This window comes from Desmodus rotundus, chromosome 11, assembly GCF_022682495.2.
Source record: "Desmodus rotundus isolate HL8 chromosome 11, HLdesRot8A.1, whole genome shotgun sequence".
In the NCBI taxonomy this organism is placed as follows: Eukaryota; Metazoa; Chordata; class Mammalia; order Chiroptera; family Phyllostomidae; genus Desmodus; species Desmodus rotundus.
In genome coordinates this window covers 100,086,094-100,100,004 of record NC_071397.1, presented here as the reverse complement: position 1 = coordinate 100,100,004, position 13,911 = coordinate 100,086,094, and the positions used below count along the sequence as shown (strand labels likewise).

The 13,911-nt window shown below is 50.4% G+C and overlaps 2 protein-coding genes across 8 annotated transcripts in view; both read right to left on the bottom strand.

Annotated features, from left to right (window-relative positions):
- Nucleotides 1–3,969, bottom strand: part of QKI (QKI, KH domain containing RNA binding) — a 148,405-nt gene extending 144,436 nt beyond the window's left edge. For 4 of the 7 annotated variants that reach the window (XM_053914224.2, XM_053914225.2, XM_053914226.2 and 1 more), the window contains exon 1: nucleotides 3,338–3,626. In XM_053914224.2, the coding sequence (XP_053770199.1) occupies nucleotides 3,338–3,479 (142 nt within the window). In that variant the 5' untranslated portion in view covers nucleotides 3,480–3,626. Of the gene's footprint in view, nucleotides 1–3,337 lie in introns of all 7 variants that reach the window. The other 3 variants (XR_008425598.2, XM_053914228.2, XM_053914229.2) reach the window with 1 other exon arrangement.
- On the bottom strand, nucleotides 3,497–5,007 carry LOC139440345 (translation initiation factor IF-2). The gene is made up of 3 exons (XM_071219630.1): nucleotides 4,661–5,007; nucleotides 4,068–4,418; nucleotides 3,497–3,947 (listed from the first exon to the last, which is right to left on the bottom strand). The coding sequence occupies exons 1-3, from the start codon at nucleotides 5,005–5,007 to the stop codon at nucleotides 3,497–3,499; spliced, it is 1,149 nt and encodes a 382-aa protein (XP_071075731.1).
- Nucleotides 5,008–13,911: the final 8,904 nt, after the last annotated feature.

Genomic DNA, 13,911 nt, shown 5'->3' with positions numbered 1-13,911 from the left:
TTCAATAAAATTCTTCTCATTTCTAAATTGCAATACTTCATAAAAACAGAGTTTTTATTCAAGTACTGCTGTTGCCTAGGTTTCCTTTTCATGACACAGGTTTAAAAAAAAACCTTACAACTACTCTTTCCTAAGTATGATTCCAAAGTTCAACGGAAAACTTCTGTCTAAAGAGAGCAGTTTAAGACTTTAAGACTTCGGTTTTATCTATAATCACCTCTATCTTCAATGAAGGATTCTTAAGTATTGGAATTATCCTCTGAAGTCACATCCTTTGTATCGACTGTTCCTACCTAGAATGTACTAACAACTTTAAAAAACAACCAGGTTGAGGGAGGAAAACAACCAGGCTTTTCCTCTGTGGGAGGAAAGCCTCACAACCATTCCACCTCCCTCTACTCCCCCCCAAAAGACAGTCAATCCTTAGTCAAAATGCAGGCTAAATGTTTACCTGAAATAGAATTAAAATACTCATCTAAAGCATTCAGGTATTATAGACTAAGAAAATCTAGAACAGCTAAATCTCAAATTTATAACTAGCCAAATAAAAATTCTCCAACTGACAAGCAAAAATTTTTAGGACTCTTGAAAAATATTTTAAAACAATTTCAAAAATACAATACTCAGAATTTCTGTAAATAAAAATTTTGGTTATCATAACTAAACCATAACTAACCATCATTTGGTTAAATATTCAGTTATCAATAAATACATCTACTGCAACTAAGTACAGTATCTTCACTTGATTAAAATAATCACTAAAATTCGCAGTTTAATCTAAATATAAAAAGAATTTTTCAGTAAACCCTATGGACAAAGGAAAACGTAATTCCCAACCACAGAAGTCATGATTAATTTGTTTTGGACAATGACAAGCCACAAAGGGGCAGAGCACAACTTGCCAAATTTCACAATTAAATAATCTGGCACGGAAAAACAAAATGATGTACTTCAGAAACCAATTTTTTTCTTCAGTCAAATTAAATTTATAATAAGGCTAACAATTACAGGAAGCAGCTTATCCCACACTAAGGAATAGCCCCTTTTCCTGCATGTTTGTACTGATAAAAAAAATATCAAACTTCCTAGTCATTTTATGCTGTCCATTCTAAAGATCCTGGCTACCATACAGAAGCCCTCTTTACGCTGGGGAGCTGAAAAAGCTAAAACAGGGTAGACTAAGCCTTATGAAATAAAAAACATTCTCTCTCTCTCTCTCTCTCTCTCTCTCTCTCACACACACACACACACACACACACACACACACCACTATTCAGAATGTGTCACCCTCAAGGAACTTTCCCCCTGCTTTTAAACCACAGAGAAATAAACAAACATTTGTTAGAGATAATGCCATAATTGGAATTCTAAATTTGGAAAATTAAAATGATCGAAGCTAAAGGTTAAAAACTTTCTAACAGAGTACCAACGCCAAATTATCATTTAGAAGGTTTAAAGCAACATAGCATAAGAGCATTTTAGAACTAATCAGGAAAACTTAAATTTACTTTTTAAAAAGACGCATAAGATGAAAATATTTCCAAACTTGTTTTTATCTTATGCCATTTGATTGAATTCAACGTTTTAATTCAAAGAATGCAATTTAACTAATCCTAAATATCGTCATGACCTATTTTCATTTTAACGTTTATTAAGGATTCCTTCTAAACAGCTGTTCTTAAAGGAAAAATAAATAAATTTTCACTAATACTACTAAAACTCCTCACCGAAATACGCCCAGTAGAAAATAATAGCATCTTTCTGACATGTGATAAAATTGTCCCAGTTTTAAAGAAAATACTTTCAATGTTTGTAAATACATGTATGGACACCGAATGACAGATGAAATGCTCCACGATTTAAGTTTCAACTAAATTTAATGCAGGTGAGGTTACTTAGCACGTTACACATTTTGCTCCAAACGTTTCTGTTTTAAAAACGATAACTGGCGCCCCTTAGCGCTCGCATTTGGAAATGCCCGGCTCAGGAGTTCCAGCTTTTTTTTTTTTTTTTGACATTCCAGAAAGTTTTCTGCCTCCACAATCTTCCAAAGGCCAACACAAATAGGGGAGGCAGAACCCCCTTAAAGGGACAGCTCGGGTGTCGCGGGGCGCAGGCGGCCGCCGGGCCGCTCCAGGGCGGTGGCGGCCGCGCTCGGGCCCGCAGGCGGAGGCGAGAGCTCGGCAGGACCGGCTCCGCGCTTCCGAAACTGTTTCTGCGACTTTCCCGGCTGCGAGGCTCCCGGGCGTCCTCTCGAACCGTCTCCGCCGCAGGAACGTTTCCGGTCTTTTGTTCTGCAGTGGCATTCCAACTCCCTTAAGCTTCGGCTTTCTTTTGCCCCGTTCCACTGTCCACATTCTTGTGAAAAATCTGAAGTGCACTGCTGGTCCGTGAAAAACACTTTTCCGTTTTATTGGCGCAGTCCTCCTGCGCGCCGCCGCCGGCCGGAGAGGAGCCCTGGCCGCTGCGGGTGCAAAGCGGACACGGCCGGCGCTCCCGGGCCCGCGGCGAGGACGCCGCCCCGCGACTCGGGCAGAGCCCCCGGGCGCCCGACCGGCCTCGCCGCGCCCCGCGCCCACAGCCGCCCCACCCCCCCGCCCCGGGAGGCTGTTCGGCCGCGCGCCCTGCCCTCCGGGTCGCCCTCTCGGCGGCCGCTCTCCCGTCCCGCCGCCCCGGCAGCGGCGCCCGGGCGCAGCCCTCCGCCGAAGTTCCCAAAAACTCGGGCTGCGCGCCGCGCCGGCCTCGCGGTATTTCGTGCTCGCCCCCCGCCGCCCCCCCGGGAAGTTGGGCTCCCGAACAGTTCTCGCTTCCCCAAACAAAAGGACGCAAAGTGCTCCCCGCTGTCATTTTGTGCTCGCCTTCGGCTCCGGCCGCCTTACTTTCGCTCTCCGGCGGAATTCCTCCAAGCGAGCGAGCCCCACGCGGCTCCCCTCCAGCGTGTCCGTGCTCCCCAAACTCCCACAAAGCACAGCCCCCGGGCCCGCGCGGGGGGCCGCCCGTCTCCCCCGGAGGGCCCCCCGAGAGCGCCCCGCGCCGGTGTCCTTCAGGCGCCCGGGGCGCGGGCAGGGCTCCTCCTGGGAGGCCCGCGGAGCTCACCCCGCAGCCTCGCCAGAGCACCCGCCCGGGCGGCGCGAGGTGCGGGGTCCCGGGTCCCGGGTGCCGGGTGCGGGGCGCGTCCGGCCCGCCCGCGGCGCCGCGCGAGCCCGGCTCCGCGCCCTCTCCCCGTGCCCCGCCCGGGCCTCTCGGTCCCCGCCGGCCGCGACCTCCCCACCCTCCCCGCGCGCCGGCGGGCGTCGGGTCCCGGGCGCGGGCCGCGGGGGCCGGAGCGGCGACTCACCTTCGTCCAGCAGCCGCTCCAGGTGGTTGAAGATCCCGCAGAAGTTGGGCAGGCTGCTCATGAGCTTCTTGTCGTTCATCAGCTGCATCAGGTAATCTGGGGTGGGCTTCGGCTTCTCCTTCGTTTCCATTTCCCCGACCATATTCCAGGCTCCGCAGTTCACTCCGCCCGCCGCCGCCGCCGCCGGAGAGGGAGGGAGGGGCGGGGAGCCCCGGCTGCCGGCCGCTCGGGACTCGGCGTCCCGCTCCGCTTCGCTCCCGCGCCGGGCGGCCGGACCGCGCGCCCTCCCCGCCCCCGCAGGCACTTTCCGCCGCGGCTCCGCGGCCGCCGGCTCGGCGCGTCCCTCTCGAGGCCGGCGGGGGAGGCGGATCTCCGCGGGCCGAGTGCGAGCGCGGGCCGCTGGGCGCCGGACGAGGAGGAGCCGAACCGCCTCTCGCTCGATCGCTCTCTCCGCTGGTCGCGCCCGCTCAGCCGCCGCCGCCTGCGCCGCGGGCTCGGGGTCTCTCTGGGCTGGTCCCCGCCGCGGCCGCCTCTGCCGCTGCCGCTGCCGCCGCCGCCGCCGCGCTCTGACTCCGCTCCTCCTCTTCCTCCTCCTCCTCGCCGCCGCCTCCTCCTCCTCACTCACTTGGCGGCGGAGTTCGCCTCAGTTCAGGCGGCGCTGCCAGCGGCGGCGGCGGGGGAGGGGCGGCGGGCGGGGAGGGCCGGGGGCGGGCGGCGGGCGGGGCCGCGCAGGGCGGCCGTTAGCGGGGCAGGCGGCACGCTCCGCCCCCCGCCCCGGGCCGCCGCCGCGCCTCTCCCTCCCGGGGGGTGGGCGCTAGAACCCGGCGGCGCGGGGCGGGCGCAACCGGGGTGCCGGGCCGGGGTCGCCACCCCGGGGCGGACGAGCGCGGAGGGAGGGGCTGGTGTGGGGAGCCTGGTGGCGGTGCTGTCGACGGGGGCCGAGGGCTGGCGGACTGTGGCAGTAGGTGATAGGGACTCCCAGCAGGACGCGCCACGGAGCGCCGGGACTGCTCTAGCCGCCACCCGGCTCCGTTCTCCCCTCTCGTTACTATAGTTCTTTAAAAAGCTCTCGTCGCCCTCCCTGCCACCAAAAAAAATTTATTTTTTTTAACGTCCTGTTGCTTCACAGGGGACTTTCGTGGTGGGCGTCACGTGGTCCGACACGTAGCCGTAAGGTGCGAGAGCGCGTGCGCGCATCTAGGCCGACAGCCACGCCCCTTCCGAGGGTCGCCCCGCCCCCTCCCGGGCCTAGCTTGCAGTTGGGGAGGGGGTGGATTTGAGGGGCCTGGCGTGCGCCTGCGTGGGGCAGGGGCAGGGGCGGGCCTGGCCAGGGAGGAGGGTGCGCACACGGAAGACCAGGAAGGGGGTGGTGTGCGGGCCTTTCGGCAAGATCCACGGCTCGGGGTGTGGGGCCCAACGGACCCCGAGGGGCGAGGACGGGAAGCCGAGAGGTCTGTGCTCTGAGGCCTTGGCTGTATCATTTGTGCAGCCCCTTTTCGCTTTCGCAGGACTTGGTCACGGTGGGCTGCCGCCGTGTCGTTGGTGGGACCGCCCAACGGTCTCTCCGCCCCTCGCTCCCCCATCCTGCATCCCCAGGGTCTTCTCTGGTTCCCAGAGCTGCGCGGTGGCAGGGAGCCTGAGGAGTGGCGGGTCCCGCGTGGGCGCGCCATGTCTCCCCGATGGCGTCGCCGCTGCCTGTGCAGTGGCCTCTTCCAGCGGCGGGCGCGCCTCTGGGGACAGGGTGTGATTTGTTGCCACATCCCGTTATTCCGAAAGCTAGCCACGGTCCGGAGCAGGCGGCATGGTGCACGAAACTCTGAGGCTGTGAATGGCGTTCACAGTGTTCTGCTTCGTGATGGCATCGGCATCCAGAAATAAGATGCAGCTGCAGTAAAGAAATGAAATAAAGAGCATATGCCCTGTTGAAAAGCGAAAGTCAACATTTCTATTTGCAAGTTGCAGAAATAACCATACGGTGGGCAGGAGGGTTTGCCAAGCAGAATGATGGATTTTAGATATTTAGGTTAGTCTGGGAAAGAATTTTCTGAGCTGCAGCAGTATAGTTGTCTTTGGAATGTAACCAGTCCCTAAATCTGCATTTTATTGCAAGCTCTTTATGACGCGTGCAATTAATAATTGAGACAAAATTATTTACTATCACTGACCTTTGTGAGAGTTACACGTGCCTGAGATCTTTCTATTAATCATGTCTGCTGTTTTGAACTGTGAAGTTGCTTCAAACATTCTTAGCAACACTTTTTAAGACTGGGCTGCATCGAAGCTACTAAGTAAGTTTCAAACAAATACTCTGAGTTGCAAGTAATTTCTGGCCTGTTCATTTGAAGAACACAGAATGAGTTCGTTTTCAAAATTAAGCTACTTTGATAGAGAAAATGGAATTGCCTTGGCAGGTAGAGTTAAAAACATTTAACCCCAAAATTTTAAGTTATCCAAGATCCATCACTGTTAAGAGCCATAGAATATTCATGTACTGATTACCTATTTAAAGGATGAATTGTATAAATATAAGGAATAACAATTTGACTGAAAATATGCTGTCTCTAAACACTAAAAGTAAGGTATGCTTTTTTGGTATTTAGCAAAATGGTAAATAGTTTTAAAGGGTTTAGGTAGTAAATTACTTATTTGATATGCTAGTGTAAAAGATTCAATCTCCTTTTTTATTTGGTTCACTTCTGTATTAAGCTCCCAAGCACTGTTTTAAAGGTGTTACATGTATAAATGCTTTACATATATAACTTACTTAATTTTCAGTTCAACCTTCTGGCTTGGGTTGTGCTGTATCCCCATTTTACATAACAGGAAACCCAAGGAGAAGGAGGTTAAGTTACTGGCCCAAGACTACAGCTCATGAGTACTGGATCTGGGATTCAAATCCACTTACACTTTATTCAAAACCCTTGTTTTTTGCCCATATCCTGGCCCTATCCAGTGAGTCACACTGAACCTTTTGACAGTGTGTGTCCATTTTTGACCCGTAGGAACTGGAAGAGCATAGCTCACCCAGCTCTTCACCAAGTGAACCAGGCTGGAGTTAAAGAACCATGTTACGCCATAGTCGTTTCCCGGGTATTAAATCCCTTATGGTTGCAGCGTTTGCTAAAAGTCACTATGTATTATCTTTCCAAACAGACTGATCACATCACCTCTGCTCACAGTTCTTCCGTTACCCGTTTCCAATAAAAAACCCCAAAGGCCTTATCAAGGCCTATAGCCACACATACTCTGACCTCTGCCTCCTTGCTGACCTGTCCACCTCTTCCCCTGTCACAGTGGGCTGTAGGCCCTGGAATCCCCTGCCCCATCCTTAAATAGGCCAAGCAGTGGGACATGGGGTGTCCAGTACAGATGCTTGGAGGCTTCCTGACTAATACGAGGCTGAAAATGTTTAAGGGAAGTATGCCCAAGGTTCCCTTCCTCAAGCAAGTCTTTCTACTGCAAATCTCTAAGGAAAAGGGGGAGTAAAAAACCCTTGTTCAGTTAGTTGGGCTTTGCACTTCGTGTTTCCTCTCCTTGCAGCGCTTTCCCTGCGTGCCTGCAAGCCCTTCTCCAGGTATTTTGCCACCAGAAGTTGAAGCAGAGCAGAAGTGTACACATACATCCTTGTTGCCGTCTGCTGACCCTCCTTTTAATTCTTCTCATAGCATTTATTTCCTCCTGACACAGTCTGTCTACAGGTGAGTGTGTCACATCCCCCTCCCCGTGAGCTCCATGAGAATAAGGACTTTACTTTGTTCTATTTGGAATTCCCAGCTCCTAGAACAGTGTGGTATGTGTAGGTACTCATTAAAAATATGTTCAGGAAGGGTATTAAGCACTTGTTCTGCACTAGGAACTGTACAAAACCCTTACCTCCATTACTTCATTTAATTCGTGCAGTAGACATTCAAGGTGGGCGCGAGAGCTGGACGCCTCTCCTTGGAGACAAGCGCACCACATACAATTCCCGGCCTTTTCTCTGTCACACCCCACCTCGGGCACGTGAGGTGCACAGTACACCGCTCACTGCCCTACCTGTAAGTGCAGTGAGAATGCAAAAATTCTTAGGGTACATCTCTTGTCTTCAAGAAGCTTAAAAATCTAAAAATTAATGTGGGAACACTAATGACATTATTCCAAAAATGTCCCATGACCTCGGCAAGTTACAGTGTACACAGAAAGTATGTGTGGGCGGTCCTGCCGTTGAAGATCCCTGTAACTTCTCTCGTGAAAAATGTCTAATATGTTGACCCTAAAAATGGTTCCATGTCTAATATCAGTAATTAACTACAAGTTGTCTTACATTTGATTTTATTTGCTTGTTGCTATTCTTGACATTCAAAATAAAAGAACTGCAGTATCCCAAGCATTCTTCTACATCACCATGAAGTTCTTGCAGGAACAAAAATGTTCCCTGGACTTAACAATCAGTGTTTGATGGCTTTTTGTCCCAAATGTTCTTTCTAAAACTCTTAATCCTTAAATTTTTCTAAAAGGGAACGGGCATTCCCGATTTCTTTGTAAAGTAAATCTTTGTTTATTGTGTTAATAGATTTGTTGAGACTTCTTTTAAATTGTGAGATGGCTTCTCAGGTCTGTTTAAAAGGTTGAAATGGCACATTTTAAAAGGTTGAAATGGTGTATTCGAGTCCCTGGCATTAACCCCACGGCACTCTGGGGCTAAGCCAGGAGTTAATGTCACACACAGAAGGAAAGTTAACCAGTGAAAGTGAATGCCATGGGGAGGGTGGGCCCTGACAGAAACATGGCTATCTCGGTGGCCATGTGCCAGGCTTTCGGGTGGGAGTTTCCTGTGTGACTAGTAGCTGCCAGAGTTTGGTCGTCCTCGAATGTCAAGCTAAAGCGTTCGTAGAGAGGAGACATAGGATTTTTTTTAACGCGAGGAAATTAATCAATGAAATAGTAACATGGATTCTGTTCAGTGAGGCACGTCTCTATCTGACTGGACAAACACCACATTGGTCAAGTGAAAGGCACTCCTCACACAACCATTGTAACACCGATCGGGTGGCCTTTCAAACCACGAGCCCGTTGCAGACGCAACACTAACGTTCAGCTTAAACCACTGCACAGCAGTTAGATACTAGCTGGCGGGGGTCAGGTTTCTACTCATTTGACGCTAAAGGAAACCCGAGAGGTAAAAAGCCTCTCAGCCAAGAGGCAGGCCCTCGTGCCGTGTAATCCAATCTTCTTTCCACATTTAAACAGAAACTTTGACTTAAAAATAATTGTTATATATAGGAACCTGAGAGAATTAAAAGTGCACTTTGTTTTGATCAACTTTCAGGCCACTTCATAGTTTTGTGATTGCGAAGCAATTTCCATGCGTTCCCCTGGATCGGGTTGATTTGCTGTGTTTTTCCTTAGGGAAGAATCTGTGATTTGATTTTTTAACATACTAAAAATGTTAATAATTTATGTGTTAGTTTGAAATAACTAAGGTCAGAAAACATTTTAGGAGCAAGGGAAGTCTCTATTTGTGTCCTAGACATTTAATCAAATGCCAGTACCCTTTACTAAAATTCAACTGACACCTTAATGTTGCATTTTTCCAGTAATTTCTGTATAGTCTTGCTTTCCAAACAGAGCTCCAAGGGGGACCATGGAGACAGAAAGAGGGCCGACATTTTAGAGTCCCTACCAGCTGTCAGGCTCCGCAGTTATGAGCTCACTGAGAGCCCGGCTGCGCTGAGTTCATTGTCCCCCCCATTCACAGGCAAGGAGCCGAGGCTCAGAGGGCTAACCGAGTGATGTGACCCCTGTGACACAGCTAGTGCATGGTGGCAACCATCCGAGTCCTGAGCGGTTTACAGCACAACGCTGGCCCTTTCTGTCAGTTAATGGTGTGCAGCCCAGGAGCTACGTCTGAGTGACTAAAACACTGTTCTCTGAGTCTTTTTTTTTCTTCCTCGTTCTAACCAATGAGGGTGTTGAATCTTTTCGAACAGTAAGCTCTGTTGGCTCACTGAAATACTGCTGATGTGTCCTAGGGAAGAGGTTACTGTGCTGGGTATAAAAGGCAGTACGGGTCTACCCTAATGAGCCGCGTAACTCCGAGTCAATCACTCAGTGTCTCTGAGATTTGAACCTAGTGATCCTGGAAGTCTTTTCTGAGTTCTGTGATTCTGAATAACACGCGCTCGTCCGTATCAGCAAGCTGACTCTGCAGAGATTTAACGTCTGTGCCTAGGATAGCCTTGCGTACATATGTGCGGTCGCGTAATGGCAATAAGAAATGTATTTCAAAATCGTCGGTGTTCAATTTTGCACTCCTCATTGAAATAAAAAAATTATTTATGGAGTTTTGTTTCCCTTGGACAATACATTTGACTGAAAATGTTACATTTTTATAATTTCCAAAGGATTAAACCAAATCTTTTTTTTTTTTTGAAACCTATTACGACTTAATAAAAAGTAGAGCACTAAAAAATCACATCCAGAGTTCCTGGTGGAGAAGCTCACTCCCAGGAGGACGTGAAAAGCCCTGGATGGGAGAAGCCAGGGCTCTGTCTTCCCGTCTGCTCTTATTTTAAAAATGCTTTACAAGTGGTCTACTTTCAATAATGACTTGTTTGAACAAACGAAAGAAAAAAAGAAACACACAGACATACTTGGGCTCCAGGAAGGGCAAGCTGTGTAAGCTGCTCACGGCCCAGAATACTGATCTGAGTAAATAGTAGCCTCTGGAAATCCTTGCCTTCTGACCCAGGGAGACAGAGCAGGAGGAGGGGCCTCAGTGGTTGTCGCTGTGGGAACAGTTCTGCGATGTGATTCGGTGGTTCCTGAGAAGTGGCCTGGAATGCCAGCTGTGTCTCACTCCACAGACAACCTGCCGTCCGGGGTGCGGGGCCCGAGCATCCGTGGTCTGCTGAGTCTCCGACAGGTCTGAAAGTGACACTCGTGTTATTCCGTGTTTGGATTTAAGATGAAAAGTGATTACTCTCGCAGCACAGATATTCAGCCAGTACACACCAGCACAGCTTTATCAGTGTTTAAATTTGGAAGCATTTCCATCACTCAGAGCAGTGACCACTCTTAGCCGCCCTGCCCAGCCCTTCCCTCAACCCTCCAGCCCCCCGACCCTGTGGCAGCAGGCGAGATGCCTGGTGCCCACCCCCCCACCCCCTCACCCCCACCGGGCTGGCAGCCCCGAGCGCATTCCTGCCCAGGCAACTGTAAACAGAGTTTGAATATTACCTCTGTTGCTGTCAGCTTATTTACATATTTAGGAAGTTGTTTACTTCATATCTTCATGTCTATTAAACCAGAGTTGACTATTTTTTTCTAATTGCAACTGAAATGAGTATTTTTTTTCTCTAAAGTATGCATAGGTTCCTTGAGCATCTAGCCAAATTTAGAACGATTTCTGCAAATCTTGTCTACCCAGTTTACAATGAAATACCCAAGTCTCCAGTTTTACTTTCTATTTTGCACCAAATGAAGTTTTCAGAAGCAGGTTGTTGCCAGAGCTGACACACAGCTAATCATCCTCCTTGTGGTGGACTCTTTCTGCTTCACACCAAGTAGGTCCTCGGTTCCACCCCCTCCCCAGCCCTCTGTAGCGGTCACGTGACTGTGCTGGACTCTGCGAGCAGCACCTGCGAGGCCAGCATGCACTGGCTCCTGATTCTTCGGTCCAAGCCCATCTGGAAGAATGGGTTACATTCTATAGATCTTTGAGGGCCGCGAACTTGATTAACTGGCAGTAACTACACTCTTGTTTTCCACAGTATTCACTGGTAGTAAGCATCATTTGTTTTTTTTAATGGGAATAAGATGTAGCGGTAAAATGAGTAACACCTTTGGTTTGTAAGTTCTGCAGTGGGTGGGAGGAACACTGTTTGTTTAACAGCTCTGTGTATAGGGCAGCCTGGAATTAGGGAGTGGGTGGGCCGTGGCATGCCCTAGCTGGGGCAGACAACAGGAGGGGCCCTCCCCGGTGCCAGGATCCTGTCTCTGTCCAGGTGAAGCTTTGAAGGAGCAGCAAGACCATGAGGAGGAAGTCAGAAACACTCAAGTGTGAAGCTGTGAAATGAAGGAAGAGAAAAAAGCCTTGGGGGTCACAGAGTTCAAAGACGGGCCTATAAACTGTCCCATCAGTGGACATGCCAGCTCCCTCTCCAGCAGCCCGGTACCAGCGGGCAGAGGCAGCAGGGCCTTCTCTGCGCCAGCTTCCTTGGCCCCTGGGGACCGATAGCCAGACTTGACTTTCTCCTCTCCCTCAGCTGACCGGGTTTCAACATCTCAGCCGGTCCAGCTCCTGATTTCAGATGGCACTCTTTCACTTAATCAGCTGGCTCCAGCCAGGCCCGGTCGCTGTGTAGGGGACAGACACTAAGTGGGGACAGCAGCGGGCAGCTGTCTTGGTGTCAGGGCTGCTGAGCACCGAGCCTGATGGGGGGAGGAGGCACAGACAGCTGGTGTCCAGTAGCACTTCCTCCTGCACTGTGAAGTAATGATATCTCAGCCCCACTGCGTAACCTCACCTGCCACGCCATGGAAATGCTGTCGTCACAGGTGATGTAGATGGATTGTCTTTAAACCCCAGCAGTGAAGCAGAGTCCAAAAACGTTCACCCCCCAGAGGTGCTGGTCCTGGGAGGAGGCAGCTGGGCACAGGAGTCTGGAGCAGCAGCCTCGGAAGTGCTGGGTTCATACCTTGGTGGTGCCATTTAACTACCTATGCCTCCCTCTCCTCTCCTGTGAAAGGGGTAATGCCACCTAAGGATGTCGCCAGGGTGATGTGGGTGAGTGAACAGGAAGGGCCCCACAAAATCTCTGGTACAGAGCAAGCTTTCAGTGCACGGAACTGTTTTAAACACTAGAGAGAGTAAGGCCTGGATACAGCTCATTCTTACCAACGCACCTGAGTTTTAGACTGGGTACAAATATCTTTACTTAAACTGAAAATGTATCCACAGGCTGAAAAGTAGGTAGTCATCAGTTTTCTCTGCTTCCTATTGCACAAACCGTTTCCTGTTCCCAGGACTGCTGACACTGGGAAGTAAAGGACAGACAACCCGAGGAAGAGGAGCCCGGGCCCCAGGCTCGCTGTCTGGTCAGTGGCAGTGACGGTCCATCTTTGGCAGGCCTGGGTCCCCCATGCCCTTCGGAACCCAGTGCTTAGCTGCTCGACAGTAGAAACAGCGCTGTAGCTGTGGAGCAGGTGTGGTGAAGGAGACTTCCCCTCCCCCCCACTCCTGCCCTGAAGCACCCGAGCTGGCAGTTAATGAAGGGTCGTGGGGAGAACACATCTTCCAGAAGGTCCAGGACCAGGGGTGAGAGGCACCTGCCCTCCTGGACTTGCAGGAGCTTCCGGGATACCTGCACCGTGTCCACTGTCGTGTCCTAGCTCACACTGACAGTAGTGGGCTGACGCAGGGTATAAACTGGGATGTCCCAGCACCTTCGGGCTGCATTAGCCCCAGTCAAGGGCTTCCTGCAGTGCCTGGCAAGGGCAGGTGAGTGAACCTGCTCAGCAAATCTACGCTTTCTACATGGCCACAGACATTTGGTAAGCAAAACAGTGAGCCTCCGCCTCCCCACCATTTAAAACATCAGATTCCATGGGGAAAACAGGCCATGCTTTGAGGAATTTAAAATTGGAAAGTAGTCTGGGAGGAAACTGTTGCGCACACTCTCCGAAGTGGCTTCTGCACGGGTCGCACATGAAGCAGAGAAGACAGTCACAGCCCTGGGTTCCCTGGGCCGTCCCTGAAGCAGACGTGATCACTCCAGGTGAGCCCCCAGAAGGCCTAGATCTTCAGCCAGACTGGATCTCTGAGCCCCCAATGTCTGTTACCCAGCGTCTGCCACCAGCACCCAGCCACCAGGCCACACATACAGCCTCCAAAAATGTGCCCCAGGAGCCAAAACTTTCTCTGCCTGTCTTTCAAGGCTTCCAAATGAAGGCAGGAGCACACAATGAAACCAAGGTAGCTGAAAGGAAAAAAGAACCTTTGTAATAAACCATTTTGCAATTGTGAGTCTGGCTTCACAGTGGATCACATACCCCATCACAGTAGTAATGTTGAACAAAATTTATATTTGCATCGCATGTTTTCTCGTTACAAAGAAGGCCTCGTGTTATCACTAGATACCTGGGGGGATGATTCAGTCTGAATTCCTGACCAAGGCTTGATACAAATTTTCTTCTCAGTATCTCCTTTTATAGAAATGGCTTATTATTATACCATGTACACAACAGTCATGCGGTAAGGGTAATGTTATAGATCACAGCAAAAAAATCCAAAAGCATAAGTCACCTACTTTCATGCCGGATTCTTCCCAAGGCAAAATCTTGGTCATGCCATTGAGTTGTCACGTGAATGACACCAATCTGAGCTCAGGGCCTGGCGCTCCCTCTTGGTGCTTCCCCTTCCCCAGCTGGTCTCAAGTTCAATAGCTCTCCGCTCTGCCTCTGCCTTTTCCCATTTTCTCTGTCATCTTGGTCAAGGGTCATTTCCTACCAGCCCAACAGCCTCTCCGCACAGTCTCAGAGGCGCCTCCAGTTACTCTAATCTTGAAACTTGCTGGCATGATGGGATAGCATTT